Source organism: Psammomys obesus, unplaced genomic scaffold, assembly GCF_907164565.1.
Source record: "Psammomys obesus unplaced genomic scaffold, mPsaObe1.curated_primary_1811, whole genome shotgun sequence".
NCBI classification, from domain to species: Eukaryota; Metazoa; Chordata; class Mammalia; order Rodentia; family Muridae; genus Psammomys; species Psammomys obesus.
In genome coordinates this window covers 612,028-630,380 of record NW_026596129.1, presented here as the reverse complement: position 1 = coordinate 630,380, position 18,353 = coordinate 612,028, and the positions used below count along the sequence as shown (strand labels likewise).

At 50.1% G+C, this 18,353-nt stretch overlaps 1 protein-coding gene across 1 annotated transcript in view; it reads right to left on the bottom strand.

Annotated features, from left to right (window-relative positions):
* Positions 1-2,161: 2,161 nt before the first annotated feature.
* L1cam (L1 cell adhesion molecule) overlaps positions 2,162-18,353 on the bottom strand; it is a 26,001-nt gene continuing 9,809 nt past the window's right edge. The window contains 29 exon segments of the mRNA XM_055591822.1: positions 2,162-3,456; positions 4,062-4,073; positions 4,170-4,242; positions 4,553-4,690; positions 5,064-5,225; positions 5,336-5,455; positions 5,601-5,774; positions 5,864-5,986; positions 6,077-6,278; positions 6,477-6,592; positions 7,695-7,890; positions 7,892-7,918; positions 8,092-8,162; positions 8,407-8,604; positions 8,826-8,936; positions 9,102-9,226; positions 9,437-9,593; positions 9,695-9,861; positions 9,971-10,082; positions 10,595-10,738; positions 10,876-11,007; positions 11,161-11,345; positions 11,466-11,577; positions 12,187-12,357; positions 12,468-12,590; positions 13,636-13,835; positions 14,055-14,160; positions 14,994-15,008; positions 17,441-17,641. Of these exon segments, the coding sequence (XP_055447797.1) occupies positions 3,225-3,456; positions 4,062-4,073; positions 4,170-4,242; positions 4,553-4,690; positions 5,064-5,225; positions 5,336-5,455; positions 5,601-5,774; positions 5,864-5,986; positions 6,077-6,278; positions 6,477-6,592; positions 7,695-7,890; positions 7,892-7,918; positions 8,092-8,162; positions 8,407-8,604; positions 8,826-8,936; positions 9,102-9,226; positions 9,437-9,593; positions 9,695-9,861; positions 9,971-10,082; positions 10,595-10,738; positions 10,876-11,007; positions 11,161-11,345; positions 11,466-11,577; positions 12,187-12,357; positions 12,468-12,590; positions 13,636-13,835; positions 14,055-14,160; positions 14,994-15,008; positions 17,441-17,516 (3,780 nt within the window). The 5' untranslated portion in view covers positions 17,517-17,641 and the 3' untranslated portion in view covers positions 2,162-3,224.

The window sequence follows — 18,353 nt, the reverse complement described above, 5'->3', positions numbered from 1 at the left end:
TGGCCTCAAACTCAGAGATTTGCCTGTATCTGCCTCCCAAGTACTGGGATTAAAGGTGTGCACCATTACTTCCTGGCTAAGTGCGTAATTAAAAAAAAAAAAAGCCTGGGAGGTAGCATAGGCCTAGAGGCTCTATGACTAGAGGTCTAGGTCTGTTATTCTGAATATGTGACTTCCACTTGGCTGTTCCCACACTCCCATGACACACCTCACCTCTGCCCTCCTCCCAACAACATGTCAAGAACTTAAGTTGTTAGGTGGGCTGCCATGTGCCTGAGACAAAAGACAATTATTACTGAAAATCTAGTAAATGGCCTGGGGTGGCATACAGCAAGCTAATGCTGTTACAGGTAGAGAGTGGGAATAAGAGAACAGCTAAATCTGAGGGGGGTTCCCCAAATAGCAGCAGAGAACTGGCCAAGGGCTGGGAAGCACAGTATTAGCACTGGGGAGTTTTGACAGTAGAAGCTGATATAGCAGGTTTGTTTGCTGACAGAACTGATGCAATGGGGACAGCAAAACAAGAGCTATAGAAAAGCAAAGACAAGACCTTGCAGTGAATCACACAGTATGGAGGGGAGAGGATGCCTCAGTGGAAGAGCCTCATAGTGGCAACCATAGGGAAGAGATCTTTTTCTTTTTTCCTAGACAGGGTTTCTCTGTATAGCCCTGGCTGTCCTAGAACTCATTCTGTATACCAGGCTAGCTTCAAACTCACAGAGCCTTCGCTAATGGGATTAAAGGTGTGCACCACCACAGCCCTGTCATTTTTTTTCTTTTGAAGGCTTCCACTGATTCAATCACTCAATGAAGAAGTAGCTGAGGTCTATAATTTTAGCACTATGGAGGCTGAGATGGGAAGACTGCATTAAGGCCTCTAATCCCAGCTACTTGAAAGGCCAAAGTAAAAGGAACACAAGTTCAAGGCCAGCCAGGCCTTTAATCCCAGCACTCTGGGAGGCAGAGGCAGGCGGATCTCTGTGAGTTCGAGGTCCACCTTGTCTACAAATTCCAGGATAGCCAGGGCTACACAGAGAAACCCTGTCTAGAAAAACCAAATCCAAACAAAAAAACCCAACAAGTTCAAGGCCAGCCTGGGTTACAGAGTGACCTCAGGGCCAGTCTGGGCAATTTAGTGAGACCTTATATCAAATAAAAAGTAAAAAGAGGGTTGGAGAAGTAATTCAGTAGTAGAGTATCGTTTGCAAGGTTCTAATTCCCATCCTAGGGCTGGGGCTGGGGAAATGAATGCCTGCAGTCTCAACACTTATGAGGTACAGTCCAGAAAATCAGGAATTCAAGGGCAGCCTTGGTTGTGAGTTCCAAGCCAGCTTGCACCAAATGAACTCCTGTGTGTACAAGTGACCTTTATGTTGTTTTTCCATTGGTTTAGGTCCCTGGAAACTCCAGGGATAGGAAACTCCAGGGATAGGATGACTACACCAGATATAACATGCTGGTGTATCTGAACCCTGGGTGACAAGTGGACACCTGCAGGTAGCTTTAGTTGCTGTGTCCTGTTAGGTGAAAAGAGGTTTCCAGGTGTGGGACAGAAGGCTGCAGACTGAGGGCTCCAAGACTTCAGGGTCTTCAGCCACACTCTGCCCCTTCAGGTGGTGTTTACCTCCTTCAGGAATGGGGGAGGGCTCCTAACAATGAGAGCAAAAAATTGAGAGGCCAAGAGCTAAAACTTAAAATTGAGTCCATCAGTAGAAAGGAGACCCTAAGGCCTACAGTGTGATAATAGCACCCAAGGGTCTCCTTTTAGCTCTCATAGTTAGGTGGAATGCTCAAACTCAGGGAAGGAACAGGGAAAGCTGGATTGGGGCTGTGGGACAGGGCTGACCACAGACCTTGGGGCACCCCCTGTCCACAGACAGAGCTTCCATAGCATGAGACAGGTATAGGGGAGGAAGAGCTCACTCAGTAAAATGATGAAAGGGTCTCTTTATTTCCAGGTTTTTATTTACCTGTTATAATTTTGATATTATGTACATATATATATATATATATATATATATATATATATATATATGCTTTTGTTTTTTTGTAGAGGGCTCATCAACAGACCAAGCAAAGGCATACAGGGAGGCCACAGCTGCTGGGCAGGAGCACAGCAGTGCTTAGAAAACCAATCTTTGTTGTTTTTTTTTTTTCTATATTTTTTTTTTTTTTTTTTTGTTGACTTTTATTTTTTTTCCTGGAGTGGGATCAACAAAGCTAACTGCTATAAAATGGAGAAACCACCTAGAGACTTCGACATCTGCCTACACACTAGTGGCATATGGGGAAAGGTCAAGGGCACAAACTTTCAAAGTCACGGTGTATTTACATTCTTAACGTGGGGGACAGGGAAAGAGCTGAGGATGAGAACTAGGGGCAGGCTGCTAAGGGGTCCTGGGGTATGGTGGCAGCAGGGAGAAGCCCAGACAGTGCCAGTAGGAAGAGGTGTGCCTAGCTGCAGCAGTGACAGAAGCCACTTTGATGTTGTCTTGTGGGTACCAAAGCCAATATGAGTGATTCTGTGTGTGTGGGTATGTGTGCACACATTTGTGTATGCAGCTATTGAAAGGTGGAATAGCAACAGGAGAAGGGTATGAACCCAGTTTACTAAGTGGGGCAAGCGACTTGGCCTCTTCTACATAAGGGGCCAGCTTGTTCAGGTCCTCATCCTGATTAGAGCAAAAATCGCAAAGAAAAGGGAGCAGATGATGGGGACAGAGTTCTGTCCCCAGTCAGGCTAGCCATCGAGTGGCTGGAGAAAGAAGAGGTGCCAACCTAGTCCTGAGGAGACTCCACCATGTCTGTTCCCAGTCAGAGAGTGAGAAGGACACAATTTCAGAGACATTTCAGAGGACATTGCTTTGTCCTCTCCCCTAAACTATGGCCTCTCTGTCTAAATGGGTCTGCAAGGCAGCACCTTAAGATCCCTGATATGGGAGTGAACTGCCCCGAGCTGGGGCAAAGCAGTGTATGCCCAGGAAAGGGTGCAGCTGGGTTTTGGCAATAAAGAGGGTAGCGGGTGGTAAGAAGGAGCCTCGAAGCCACAGTTCCTCTCCTTTGCTCCAGTTAAGTCTTCTATGAGCTGTGGAGAGAGGGAATGGCCTCGATCCCAAAGTCAGCAGGTCAGTGGCATGGCGCATTGGCCAGGTATCTTGGGCCCTGGCTCTCCTGAACCTCTGGCCCCAGGCCCAGCTTGGCCTGCCTCACCAGGCTGGACCTCACTATTCTAGGGCTACTGCAGGATTGATAGGAGAAGTGGCCCCTGAGCTGTCATTGCCTCCTGCTGCCTCCTTCTCTTTCTTGCCACTGTACTGGCCGATGAAAGAGCCATCCTCATTGAACTGGACGTCCACACTGCCCCCGTAATCAGCCAGGCTGTCATCACTACCTAGGGGTTTGATGTCTCCATTGAGAGATGGCTGGCTGCTGCCGAAAGCTTTCTCTTCATTGTCACTGTATGGAGAGAAGATGAGGTGTCAGTAGGTACTGCAGGGCCTGGTTAGGACACCCCAGCAGTTCACCCTTGTGGGTCCTTGCCCTATTTTATTTGCCTGTCCCCACAGGATATTTTGGAACTCATCTTGACACACCTCTGGGAAGTCAGGCTAGATACATAACACCACAGGGCTTTGACTACTGCTGGAGCTTCTTTTGAGGGTTAAAGGCAGCCAGGAGAGTGACAGGCAGCCCAGAAACTAGAGTCTCTCTGTCTCTCTCTCTCTCTCTCTCTCTGTTTCCCTCTATTGTTTTTTTGTTTTGTTTTGTTTTGTTTTTGTGACAAGGTTTCGCTGTGTAACCTTAGCTGTCCTGGACTCACTTTGTAGACCAGGCTGGCCTTGAACTCACAGAGATCCATCTGCCTCTGCCTCCCTGAGTGCTGGGATTAAAGGTGTATATATTATACCACCACACCCGGCTGCAACCAGAGTTTTAATACCAGAATAAGTGGACATGTTGGCTTCTCCATAAAAGGGTAACTGATGGATCGCCAAAGGAAAAGTGGGGGTCCCTCCCCAGTCCCCGGGCTCTAACTGGACATCCCTTCTGTCCCACCTTACCTCTCCAGGGACCTGAAGTCACCCCGAAGCACAGAAAAGAGAGAGGAGTTGAGTAAGAAGAAAAGGTCAAACAGAGGTGGGCCAACCCCTACTTCTGCCCCTGCTCACCTGTACTCGCCGAAGGTCTCATCTTTCATGGGCCGGGCTTCAGAGTCTACCTGAGTATCCTCCTTGTCCTTCACTATAGACATACCAGAGTGAACTTTCTTGCCCACCCCCAGATTATGGGTCCCTTTGTGCTGAGAGCCCCCAACACTGTCTTGACCAGTACTTAGAAGACTTGAGAATGACCCACCCAACCGATGTGGGCCCCCCACTGGCGTAGGCTCTGTGGCCCCAAGATGGGTGGTTTTTGGCCTCTGGCATGCACCCCACCTCTATGACTATGCTTGTCATGCAACTGCCAAGCTTGGGCCCTTAGAGCAAGGCGGCTTTTCTCTACTCTCAATTGTAGTACCCTATTTCCAAGCCTGCAGATTTTCCAGAGTTACCTGAGTACTTGCCACCTTTGCTGCGTTTGATGAAGCAAAGGATGAGCAGGATGAGGAGCAAGAGAATGATAGCACTGACAAAGGCAATGAACCAGCCCTCGGAGGCGAAGCTACCTGTAGTAGAAACTCGCACGGGGCCTGAAAGCACAGAGCAGGAAGGAAACAAAGCCCAGGCCCTGGAATGAGCTGTGTTGCCAAGGGACACACTACATTCCTAAGCCTGAACACCAGCCTCTGAGTTAAGACAGGTTGCTCAGGACTCATTTGAAGCTACAAGGAGTGGGGGTAGGGCCTTTGTGGCCAGGAGGTACCACAGTAGCAGATGAGAAGGAGAGAGGGAAGAGAGCCCTCTGTAGACCATGTAGGGAAAGGCACACCGACAAAGCACATCCAGATTTCTGGGAGGCAAAGGAGCTGTGCAGTGGTTCAAGGCTGCTAAGGGCTGCATGCAGCAAACCCAGCAGTGGTGCCCAGGATTCCCTGGTGGAGGATAGTGGTCCCAGTGCCTCACCAGTGCCATTAGTCTTCACGGCCAGATGGTGCAGGATGACCTTCTCCTTCATCAGATGGATCTCGTACTTGGTGTCAGGCTGTAGGTCCCACTGTGTGTAGGAGCTCTGATTGTAGCTGACGTACTGAGGTTGAGGTTGGTGATCAGGGGTCACTTTCCCTTCTGCACAGATGAGGTACGGTGGCAGGGGGACTCAGCAGGAAGACTGGGGAAACCTTAGAGGCAGGGGACAGAGCCTTAGCTCATTGCCCTAGGGATATCTCTGCACTCACCTGGCAAGGCTTTGAACAAGATGTGGAACCTGAAATTGCACTGGCCCTCCCGAGGGACCCAGGAGACCACGCTGTAGTTTTCACCTGCTGTCGCTGAGATGTTGCCAAAATCTGGCTTGCCTGGAGAATGTAAGAGCAAAGGGGAACAAGAAGGCCCTTCAAAGACCCACCCTTCTGAGCTTAGCCTCTCAGTCAACCACCTCTCCTGGTCAAGCCGAGGGGAACAGTCAAGACTAATACCACCAAAACCCCTACTCCAGCTCACCAAACAGAGCCATGGTGCCTCCTTCACGCACAATGGCCTCTCCAGGGCCCTGCTGGGTGGTGGCCTGAAGCTGGAAGCGGTACTGTAGATCAGGATTGAGGTTGGTGAGATTATGGGCGCGGAGCTCTGGGTCTGAAAGGTTGAAGAACAACTGCTCCTTGCTTTCCCCGTCCACTGTAGAAAGAAGTAAAAGGCTGGCTTCAGTCATCAGGTAGGAGTCTTTCTAAGTCTCCCAGCCTCCACACCAGGAACAGTGCACGCACAGGGGTGGTAAGAGAGCAGGTAGCCAGTGAGTACTCCATTGTGGCTGAGTGGTGGCTGCCAGTGTAGCTGCAGGCTAGTGTCTGACTGGCACTCCAGATGTAATGCCTCAGGGTGGCCAGGAACTGTGGAAACATAGAAAGGTAGAAGGTCTTCACCGGAGTCCAAAGAGAAGGGGCAAGGGATGTAGGTATAGGGTGGGGCAGAAGACTCACCTCCCTCTGGGGTACTGAAGGTCCACTCACTTGCAGGCCCCAAACCCCGCCCATTAAAGGCCTGCACCTCCACATGGTAAGAGCTGTAAGGACGCAAGCCACTGAGGATGGCACTGGTGGTGTTGGCAGGTACCACAATGTGGCTTTTGTGGACATGCCTCTTGCTGTGCTTCCTCTGACTGCCCTTCCACCAGTATGTTACCTGTACAGAGTACCAACAGACCTCATAAGGGCAGAAGCCATCTAACAAGACCTCTAGCACATGTTCCTCACCATCCTTCTCATAGACCCTTTTCCTCCAACCCAAGAACTTCCAGGAGAGCTGCTCATAGAAAACAGCCTCCCCACCCTCAGTTCCATCGCATTCCTCTTTAGTGCTCTCCATATCCTGTGTCCTTACATTGTATCCCCTGAGATGGCCCTTAACCTGGTCCAAGTCCACAGGCCTCCACCTGACCAGCACAGTGCTCGAGTTGAAGATTGTGATGTCTTCCAGCTCAGGGCTTACCTGGGGGTCTGAAGACAGCCAGTTATTTGGAGAAGCCACAAGCCTCACCTGAGCCAGCAGGCCAGACTTCTTCCCACAGGAAAGTGAGCTGCATGCTACACAAAGGGCTATTCAGTAAGGAATGGGGCCCTTAAGAAGAAAGCATTAACTTACACAGAGAGATCACACACAAAAGATCATGACTGGGTGCTCAAAATTATTGTTTGGTGATGCTCCAGATTCAAGGAAGCTCATAAGGCATGGAGACTTGATCTGGTAACTAGCTCTTAGCTGGCATGCTGGGACTGAAGTGGGTTGGATTCCTTTATGTTTTGAAATGTTTGCATATGCATAATAAGATGTCTTGAGGATAAGTTCTAAGTCTAAATCTACAGGGTTTCTCTCAGCCTCTGGGATGACACACCTAACTTCATACATAATACATACATACATGCATACATACGTATTTAGAGACTGTCTCGTGGAGCCCAGGCTGGCCTCAAATTCTGAGGATGGCCTTGAACTTCCAGTCCCGGTGCCACCACCTCCTGTGTTCTGGGATTACACATGTGCATCGCCATGCTTGACTCATACAGTGCTGGGGAATCTAATCCAGCCTTCATGTATGCTAAGCAAGCAATCTACCAAATGAGCTACATCCCAGCCCTATATATACTACACTATTTTTAGCAAGCTTGTATTTTCACTGATCCAACACAAAAAGTCAAGTGTGGAATTTCCCACTTGGGTGCCATATTTCAGTTTCTGGAACATCTCAGAACTGGAATTTTCTGACGAGGGTTACTTAGCCTATACCAGATACTCCTTGGACCAGAGAGTGGAAGTGTTGTCCAAGATAGTGTTGGTTCACTCAACTGGAAGAGTGGCTGCTATTTCTGCTAACAGCAGAAATGCAGCAATTTGAGTTGGGCAGAATTATAATATACATCACAATATCTATGGGAAATCACGTCCTTGCTTGTAAGAATTGTACACTGATGCACTTAGAGGTGGGAGCTGGCAATGGCAAGTGGGTAGTAAAATACACATGTGCACAGGCTGACATGCATAAGGATTCCAGCCCCCAGCCCCCAAGCCTGGGATGTGAGCCAGGCCCACTCCAATACTCACAGTCTTCCCCCGAGTAGCCAATGGTGACCTGGGGCTCAGGGCCCTTGCCCTGGTTGTTCACTGCTTGGACTTTGATCTCATAAGGCACAAAGGTGGAAGTGTTAGATACCACCAGGAAGGGGTCGCTCACAGTCTGTTCCTTCCAGGTCTCCTGCTTGCCTTGTGGGCGCCATTGCACACGGTACTGAATCTGGGGGGGCATTCCAATCCATCCACCGAAGGGGCTGGAGGAGGCCAGTGGAAAAGCTTATTGGCCAAGAGCTCCCATCTTCTGTGCCTTGTCTCCAGCCCAGATAGTCCCCAAGCATTGGCTTCCTCTTTAGCACAAGCCAAAAGACAGCAAATAGCTGGGTCCTGGCTTCATGTCCATAAAGCAAATCAGGGTAGAGACACTTACCTTCCATGTGATGACCATATTGTTTGTCTCATTCCCTTCCCCTCTCACATCCACAGGGTTCTTCTCTGGGGCTAGAAAATAATGTGTCAACCTATCGGTGATGCAGCAGGGACAAGGAACAAATGGCCTCTTCTGGTCCCTGAAGCAACAAGCTAGCAGCCCCAAGAGTGCAACACAGCCCTCCCTGTTGCCCCTTGAACTCTGAAATCAGGGAGCATTAGTACAGCACCTCTCTAGACCCTCCCCACAGAACTTGGAGCCCAGTGACTGGCACCCCTTCCAGGTGATCTGGAAGAGGGTGTTGCCTTGGCTTACCTGCTTCAGGTGTGACCACAGTCTCAGAGACAGGGCTAGGTTCCCCAGAGCCATATTTGTTGATGGCAGTGACCCGAAATGTATAGTGGACATAAGGGGACAGCTTGAGGGTAGTGGAGGTCTGATTTCCTGGCACCTTGCCCAGACTGTACCATTTCTCAGGAGCCATTTCCTTGTCCTCAAATTCAATGTCATACTCTGCCAAGGAGCAAATACACAGTGGAGTATGAGCATGTAGCTACGTAGGTTAGTGAGGAGGGTAATGGGAGGTGGGTGCTATAAAGAAACATAAGCCCCCTAGAAAACAAGCATGTGCCTCAGTGAGGCAGGCCATCCATTGTTCTGGGAGAGAGGAGAATCCCAATAAGAGGGAGAGCTGGCAGGAGTAGTGTCGGGGATGCCACGCTCAGGTCTCTTACTCTCAATGGGAGAGTTGTGGTCTTCAGCAGGGCTCCAAGACAAATGAACCTGGCTCTGCTTCAACAGGTGACGGTCGGACAGCTCCAGGTGAGGCACTGGCCCAGGGCTCCCTGAGGGCCACAGAAGGTGGGTTCTCATGAAAGGTGGATTCTCTCGGCTCCTCAAGTGCATTCCACATGCTCCCACCCCCAACTTAGAATGTCCAGCAACAGAGGCCTGGGCATGGTGGGCCAGAAGATAGGTACCTATGTACCTAACACTGTATTAGGACTTACCCACCACTAAGAGCTGTGCCCTGCTCTCCACCTCATCCAGTTCAGTGCTGGCCACACAGCTGTAGTTGCCCTGGTCACTGTAGTCCAGATTCTGGATGACCAGTTGCCCATCGTCTATGAAATACCTAGAGGTGGTGGCATACATGCCCCTTGTAATGGCAGATGCACCACTTTCCTGCCATTCCTGATCTTGATCCCTTGTCCCACCATGGACTTCCCCATCTGAGCAAGAGTGCCTTCTGCCTGGATACTACTCCTGAGTTAGGAGGCTCAACTCCAGTTTTTCCCACCCTGCTCCCTTCTACCTAGTGGAGTTTAGGGATGGGGGCCCTCACTTGTCACTGTCCCCACGTTCCTGGAGGTCTCTCCCATTTCCACGCCAAGCGATTCTGGCCCGTAAAGAGGGATCAAAGGACGCCTGGCACGTGAACGTCACCCTTGCACCTTTCTTCTCAATTGTGCTCTGGGGCCCCTGTGTGATCTGAGTTGCTTCTGAGGGGAGCAAAGGGAACAGGAGGTCACTTTTATGTTCTGCACAGACTTCAACCCTACCTCCCACGAGGTCTGACAATCATATGTGAGCATCATCTAACCTTTAACCTGTAGGTTAGCCAAAATGGTCACATTGTTCTGGTCATTGGCAGCCTGGCAGAAATAGCGTCCAGTGTCATTGGCCTGGAGGTCTCTGATACCCAGGGTTCCATTGGCATAGGGGAAAAATCGTTCATCCTGAAGCACCGTGGTTCCTTCCTCATCCAGCCTAGAGCAAGCAGAGGGCCTGGCTTGGACTAACCAGTTTTGCCTCCCTGCCCTCCTAGGATCTTTAGACAAGAAAATGGCATAGAAGCTTCTATAGTATGGGCACTCACCATTGGACACTGGGAACGGGGGCTCCAAAGGCTTTGCACAGCAAGTAAGCAGTGCTGCCCTCAACTGCCACGTATGTCTGATTGTCTTTCGTTAGGATCTTGGCTGGCAGCTCTAGGGGAAGAATAGTCTCAGGAGACAAGAGAAGGTCTAGAGGTCCCAAGTATGGGAGAAGCCAGTGACTCCCCATATAGCACACACAGACCCTGTTCCAGGCTGTCCATCTCCTTGGTTACATGGTCCTCTTAGCCTTGTATTACTTCAGCCACCAGGATTCTATCAATTATTGGATGCTCAAAGAGCATGCAGTATCTTCCCCAGAGCCTTCCCAGCCCAGCAGGGACACCTCTGCTCCAGCATGATGACAAGATCCTGCTCATCCTACAGCTCCCATTCCCAACTATTGTGAGGATGAAGGAGAGACAGGTGAAGGCCTTAGAAAGGAGCAAGGCAGCCCCAAGAAGCTATGCTCCCATCAGCTGATGGCTGAGTAGTTTTGGTGGACTGGAGGGACAGACTGGGAGTGATGAGGCAAGAATGAACAGATTGATGGGAGGGAAGAAGGGACTGAGGGAAGGAAGGCAGGAAGAAGATAAGGCCACACAGCCTGTTGGCACTGCACTCACGGACAACATGGATGTAGGCGTTGGCTAGTAGGAGCCCATGCTGGTTGCGGGCCTCACACTGGGTCACCATTGTGTCACTTGGTTGCACATTACTCAGGATCAAAGACCCCTGCTCAATCCGGTACTTCTGATCCTTGTTCACCTCTGTGTGCAACAGGCAGGGTCCAAAGGCCCAGGTCAGGACATTGACCTGGGATGAGAGCCCTCCTCACCCTCCCCTTCCTCCCTTGATGTTTTCTTGTACTCCCTACACACCCAACCACTGCTGAAGCCCTGCTTACTCTCCACAGGCAATCCGTTGATTCTCCAGGTGATCTCTGGCTGGGGCCTGCCCTGAACTTGGCAGTCTAGGCGGGCAGTCTCTCCTGGTCCGTACAAATGGCTCTGGGGCTTCTGCAGCCAATATGGGGCAGCTGAGCAGAAGGGAAAAGGAGCCTGAGCCTAAAGCTTTTTCTGGCCCTAAGTGTAGGCCCTGCTTTCTCCCGTGAGAGTGGAAAGTGCAGGCCATCGGCCCTGAAAGCCATTCTGAGGAGCCCGTGCTAGGAAAGGGTGTACCAGACCCATACCTTCCACAGTGACATAGTAGGCATGCCGGGCACTGCCCAGTGAGTTCTCAGCAATGCAGGTATACTCGCCATCATCCTCCTCACCCACATTGAGCAGCTGCAGGGTCTTGTTGTGGTTTTGGTAGATAACACGGTCTGTTGGCATAGGGTCACTGGGGTGCAGCCACTTGATAGTGGGTGTAGGGCTGCCCAGGGTCATGGTGCCAAGGGAGAAGAGATGGGCAAGACAAAACCTCTTAGTCCTGAGGCCTACACCTGCTCGGGTCATCCAGCACCAACCCTCCATCCTAGAAACCCACACTCACAATCCCTCAGCAATGCACTCCAGGATCAATGGCTGTCCCTGCAAGGCTACTAGGCGGCTACTGGAGTTTGTGGGAAAGAGCAGGCGTGGCTTCCGGTCAATCATGCTGTTGGCTACCAGAAGAAAGAGAGTGAGTTACCAGACTTGAAGGACTCACCCACCCCAGTGGAGCACTAGGCCTCTGCTGGCTCTGTTAAAAAGAATTGTTGCAGTATGGTTCAGTGGTAGAAAGTTTGCTTAACATTCAAGAGGCCCTAGGTTCCAGAAAAAAGAAAAGATGCCTGATGGGTATAGTGGCCACACCTATAATATTAGTATCCATTCATGAATTTGAGGAGGCAAAAGAATCATGAGTTTAAGGCCAGCCTGGTCTACAGAGAGAAACTATATATTTTTAAAGTGTGTCCTAGGAACATGTGCTAACACATTATCCCAATTCCAGCACCTGGGAAACAGAAGCAGGCATATTTCTGTGAGTTTGAGACCATTCTAATCTACATAGCAAGATCCAGGCCAGCAAGGGCTACAGAGTAAGACTCTGTATAAAAAAAAAAAAAAAATATCCATCTTGGCCTTAACCACCTTGGAAGGAGTCTCAGTGGGTAAAGTTTAGAGGACATTTGGGATTGTGTGCCCCTTTTTTTGGGGGGGGAGGGAGGGAAGCAGGCTGGAAGTAAAAAATAAAAGAGTGGGATAGGGTTGTCAAAGCTTCTGGGACTCACTGGGCTTGACCCGGAGGTCAATAGGTTCCTTTTGAATGATTGTCCGAGTGCCGGGGAAGTGGGCATTGCAAATGTAGTCTGAGTGATTGTCTGACGTAATCACATTGGCAAAATACAGGTCTCCATTCTGGCCCATGGACACCCGTTCATCTTGTTTGATGTGCAAAATCTCTGCAGAAGGGACAAGGTTATAAAGGTAAGAATCTGTCAGAAAAGACCCCCTCCCAAGCCCCCAGCCTCCAACCCCCATGTCCCAGGCAGCAGCTCCTTCTGGCACCCACTGCTGTTCATCCAGTAGATCCTAAGCGGGGCTGCACTGGGTGGAGGATTGCAAGGCAGAACTACTGACTCTCCTTCCTCTACTTCCACAGGTTTTACAGTCTCCTTTGGCCACTTGGGGGCACCTGGAAAGAACAGAAGCTGGTACTCTCATCTTGGTCAAAACAGGAAGAAGGGGAGACAAGGGAGAAACTGTCTTGGTGATTTACAAGGGTGAGAAGGGGCCAGGTGGAAGTTCACATAGAGGGAGGCAAAAATTCTGGGTGTTTCTGAGGTACACAGTGAGGATGGAGGCCCCACAGCAGAGAGATGGTAAGCAGGAGGGCAAGTGACCAAGAAGGGTTAATCCACCACGATTCTCAGCTCTCCCACCCACCCTGAGGAAAAGATAAGAATGGTAAGGGGAGGCTGAGGTGCAGCAATGGGGGAGGGGAGCGATGGAGGGATGCAGGAGCTACAGACCCTTCCATCATCTTGACACGGGAAACCATGGCAACGGTTCCCAAGGTAACTGAAGGGACAGGGAAGGGAGAGAAGAGTGTTTCAGAAGGCAGAAAGCTCAGGCAGGATGGAATGTAGAGGAAAAACCCCAAGGAAAGGGTGACACAGATAAAGATAGAGCCCTAGAGCAGGAACCAGGAATGAAAGGGGTAGAGAAGCCAAGTCAGAGATGCAGAAGGAGTGGAAGGTGACAGAGACCAAAGTGGGAAAGCCAAGGGAAGGTAAGTGGCAGTGATGGACAGAGATGAGCTAAGAAGTGAAAGGGAAACCCAGGCAGAAATAGCAGCTACAAAGCCCAAGGCAGGGAGTGACTCAGAGAAAGGCAAAGTAGACCCTGGAGCAGTCACCCACCCATTCAGCCAGTCCACAGCCCTAAACCCACCAGCAGTGATCACAAGGTAGGCAATAAGAAAGACTGAAAGAGGGAAGAAGCAATGAGGTGATCAGAAGTTCAGTGGAGAAAAAGTGGGATAGATGACTAGAGAAAAGGAGAAGGGGGAATGGAGACAGCTACAGTGGGGTGAGGGCTGTCAGGGCACCTAGGTACCTCAATCATCACACAACCAGCTAAGATGATAGTGGTTGCCAGTCAGAACCCCACCCAGTTCCCAGGATCTAAGGACCCTCTCAGGTACCCCAAGCCCTCCCTGGCTTTGCAGTGCCTCGCACCCTCAGCCACGAGCTGGATCTCATGTGACATGGCAGTTCCTAGCTTATTACTGGCATAGCAGCGATAGATGCCCTGAAACCTCTGGGCAAAGCTGTTGTTGCCTTCAATGGTGAAGGAGCCAGAATAGGGTGCTTCATGCACCACGACACCCAGTTCTTCCTTGGGTTTGAAGTGGACGCCATCTTTTGTCCATCGGAACCTGTGGGTAGAGCATTGATGAGAGGTCTAAGCGCCCAAAACATGCTGCAACAAGATAGGGGTGGGGATTCATAAAGTCATAAAACCACAGGGGGGGAGGCCCAGAGTGGGTAGGAACTCAGGGTCACAACTCAGAAGTTAGGTGACCCAGGGAGGCCTGAGGACTAGAGGCTGAGGTCAGCAATCACCAACAGAGGCTCAGAGGGTAGGGGCCACTTACTCCACTTGGGGTCTGCCTCTGGCCTCACATTTGAGGCTTATGTCATCTGTTGGGAAGACAACCAGGCGCCATGGAGACTGTTCTGTGATGACAGGTGGTTCCATCACTAGAGACAAAATTAAAAAGGGGGGGAGGATTTTATGTCTGGTAGATACCATGGCCTCAACCTCTGTCTCATCCTGAGGATAGCAGGGCACTTAGGAACCCCACGGCCAGTGGGGATATGGGGAAAAAGAGAAGCTAAGAGATACAAGGAGTCAGAAATAGACACATGAGGGACAACAAAGAAAAGATAGCAATAGAAGTTAGTGAAAGGAGACAGAGATAGAAAGACAGAAAGAGAGAGAGATAAAGACAGAGAATAGTTTATGGCCATATTACCCCGAATGCATCTGATCTCAGAAACTAAGTAGGCCTGGTTAGTACTTGGATGAGAGAGATAAAAGAACAAAAAGTCAAGAGAGACAACAAAAAACAGGGAAATCAAGAAGGGCAATTCTAGCCAGGCTGTGATGGTGCACGCCTTTTATCCCAGCACTCAGAAGACAAAGGCAGATGGTTCTCTGGGCTCGAGGCCAGCCTGGAGTACAGAGTTCCAGTACAGCCAGGGTTACACAGAGAAACCCTGTCTTTAACCCCTACTCCAAAAAAAGAAGAGTAATTCCAAGTGGGAAGAGATGGCACCAAAGCAACAGCAATAGACAGAAACAGCGTAAGAGTGACAGAAATTCTAACAGAAGCAGAGAGAGAGCAAAGATGTTAAACTCAGGTGAGAGAAGAAGCCAAAAGGGGTCTCTGAATTGAGTTAAAGGACAAGGGACCTGAGCCAGAAAAAGCCCCAACCACACCCACTTTATTTTAGTACTGGCTCAGCCCAAGGCCCTTCTTCCTCCCTCTGTTTGAGGCCTTCAAGTACACACTCCCACTCCTCCAACTTACCATGGTATCCTTTATCTGACAATCCAGACAGCAAGGGAGAGAAGGGAGAGAAAGGCTGAGAGCAGTCCCAATAGGGCCTGATTGCAGGAGGAGAAACAAACTGGAGCAGACTCCCATGGAAAAAAGAAGTGGAAAGGTTATGGAAATTCAGGGGTAGTGGACAGAATCTCTGGAGGGCACAATGTTCACCAGATACAGTCCCAGGACTTGTAGGCCTTGAAATACAGAACTTTTGCCTTTGGTAAAGGGTGTTCTTGTAGCCCCTGGCAATGTTGGAAAAAGGACTACGGACTAACCTCTTCTCCCAAGATGCCCTGGAAGGTTTGGAGGCAGACAGCTCGGCTGCCGTCACCCTCCTCTGCTCCAGCCCACTTCCCTCCTAATCCAATTAGTGTAGCTCAGTGTTTTCAATTAAGAAGGCCCAGCCTTCAGAGCCTGGCGCCCCTCCTCCTCAAGCCTTCCCAAAGGTCCTGCTAGCATCTGAGTCTCCATAGCCCTCAGGACCTGTGCCAGCTCTCCTTTTTTCCTTCCTTCCTCCCAGGAGACCACCAAGCTCCCTGGGGCCGAGGAGCTGCCCCATCTCCAGGACTCAACTGAGCAGCAGAGGGATGGAGGTAGGGGAGTGGGAAGGAATAGGAACACTGGGTTGGTTCTGAAAGCTTTGTCTCTGCAGAGTTCAGCTTTAGCATAAGGCTCCCAGAAGAGAAAAAAAGGACTCCCTAGGAACAACACAGAGGTATATGAGCTGGGGCGGAGCCAATCTGAGAGTGAGAATGACAGCAGTGACAGGATGAGGGGAATCAACTGAGTGGAAGAAACAAGAAGGGAGACAAAGGGGCCTGGAGAGGCTGTCCAAGGAGAGACGGATGGCAGGTCTCAATAGGGAGGCAGAATGTCTGCCTGCTGCATCATACCAGAGTCAGCACCAAGGGTTAGTCATTGCCCAGGGCAGCCTCAGAGCTGCTGTGGTCTCTGGCCTACTTATCTGACCTCACTGCCATTTTTTTTTTCTAAATTCACCCTGCCCCCACCACAAAGAGGCACACCCAGGCAAGATGAGCCAGCCCATCTGGCAGCAGGGCATAGGGCCTTGGCATTTCAGATTAGGACAAGCAAGTGAAAGGCAGAGAGGGAAGAAGGACCACTGTGTGTCTATGAATGTGCAAAATTGAGGGTCTGGCACAGGTGTGGCTGTCCTGGAATGTGCATATCCAGCATCTGCTGGTATATGTGTATATGCCCGGGCCCTAATAGAGCACACAGGCAGACTTGTCTGTGTGTGCTTGCATCTTAGTGAACAATGTTGTGCTAGACAGCCCTCATGTCTATATAGATGACAGCTCCTTGATGTTTGTGTAGGTAACCACTCCTTTGAGGATAAATCACCTGTGTGTGTTTCTGTTGATGTGTCCCATTCCATTCACATCTCTGTACCTAGTTGGAACAAGTGTCTAGCTCATATTTCCAGCATACTTAAATGTCCCTAAGCATCTCTGGTAGATAAGAAATGAGACCTCTATGCGAGTGTATAAGGGAGTAGCCTCAATCTCTGTGCCACCAGTCTCTCTTCACTGCCTCCAAAGCTTGCTATATCCTGATGCCAAGTGCCTCCCAAGCTCACCTCTCTTTGCTCCTATCCCATTCTTGGCACAGTCTCTCCCCCCCCCCCCCCCCCCCCCCCGCGTTTCTCTCTCTTTTCATATCAGAGACAAAAATGGCAAAGTGGACGGGAATTAAAACCTGGTAACTCAATAGGCAGAAACACCATCATATTTCGTATTTTCTGAAATGCTCTTTCCTACAAGATGACAACCACTTAGTGCAGTGTATCTACAACTCTTGCTGACCTCTATATAAGTTAGGGTGACTCAGAAACTTCTGAAATACGAAATTAAATCATATCCGACAATACCCATTTAGTCAGTCAAAGTACACACATTATACACACAAATGCACAGCCCAACTCAAAAACGTAATCCCACTGTACAGCTGTACTCCACAATAGGCACACACTTACCTGTGATATCCCCCAATCGTCACAAACACATGTTCCAGCCCTTCCCCCATTGCCTCCAAATAATTCCACACCAAAAGAATTCAGACGGCTATTGAGTCAGGTCTTTGGCTCTAGGTCTGCTGTCCGTGGTGCTGGAAGCATGTATGCCCTGTCCACAGCGCGCGCGCGCGCACACACACACACACACACACACACACACACACACACACGTGCGGCCACCACCACTACCACCACAGCACAACCACTGCCACCACCCCACCTCACTTTCTTCCTGACCATTCTAAAGGTAAAGAATGTCCCGGGTACCTATTGCCAAAACCATGCTACAGAATGGATGAGGGCTAAAAACAGAGAGAAAGTGAAAAGGCAAAAGATAAAGAGCTCAGCACAGTAGCGGTAGGATGTGCTGAAGCTCCCTCCAGCTACTCACATTCTTCAGGAATCTGTATGAGCAGGCAGGGGCTGCAGAGGAGGAGAGGCCACACATACCACAGTGCCAGGACCATCTTCCTGTCAGCTCAGCAGCTCGGTGCAGCACAACTGGCCAGATTCCACTCACCCTCCTGCTGGAGGGAAAGGGGTGGGGGGCTGGTGGTTGGTTTACAGAGGTAGCTGCTGACAGTGGGGGGCACTGAGAGAAGGGAGGAGGGAAGGTGGGGGAGGAGAGAGAAAGAGAGTGGATGGGGTGGTCATTAATGACTAACATCTAAGTGAGGCCCAGATCCTAGCCCCACCCTCAATCCCACCCCCAGTGGGACTTATCCCCCTTTTCCTCCTCCCCACTCTACACAAGCAATTCCACCATGGAAGGAGAAACCTGTAAGAGACCACCTTGGTTGGGACTCTAGATCCCCTTTCATTCCCTTCTCTTAGCTTGTGCCTTCCTGTCAGCTGCCTCTCCAGCACCAACTTGTTGCCACAATTAACTCCCCTGTGGGTACCATCAGCCATGTGTGTGTTGATGTACCTGTGAGCAGGTGTCCAAGGACTTGTGGCTGAAGATCTGTATGTGGGGAGTATTTATGTGGCTATGTATGTGCTTGATGTGTTGATCATTTTGTTGATGTGTGTCCGAAGAAATCAGTGTGTAACTAGATTTTTGTGTGTTTGAAAGTGCCTGTGGAGGATGGTGTACACCTGTAATCCCAGCACTCAGGGAGGCAGAGGCAGGTGGACCTCTGTGAGTTTGAGGCCAGCCTGGTCTACAGAGTGAGTCTGGGACAACCAAGACTACACAGAGAAACCCTGTCTTAAAAAAGCAAGAAGAAGAAGAAGAAGAAGAAGAAGAAGAAGAAGAAGAAGAAGAAGAAGAAGAAGAAGAAGAAGAAGAAGAAGAAGAAGAA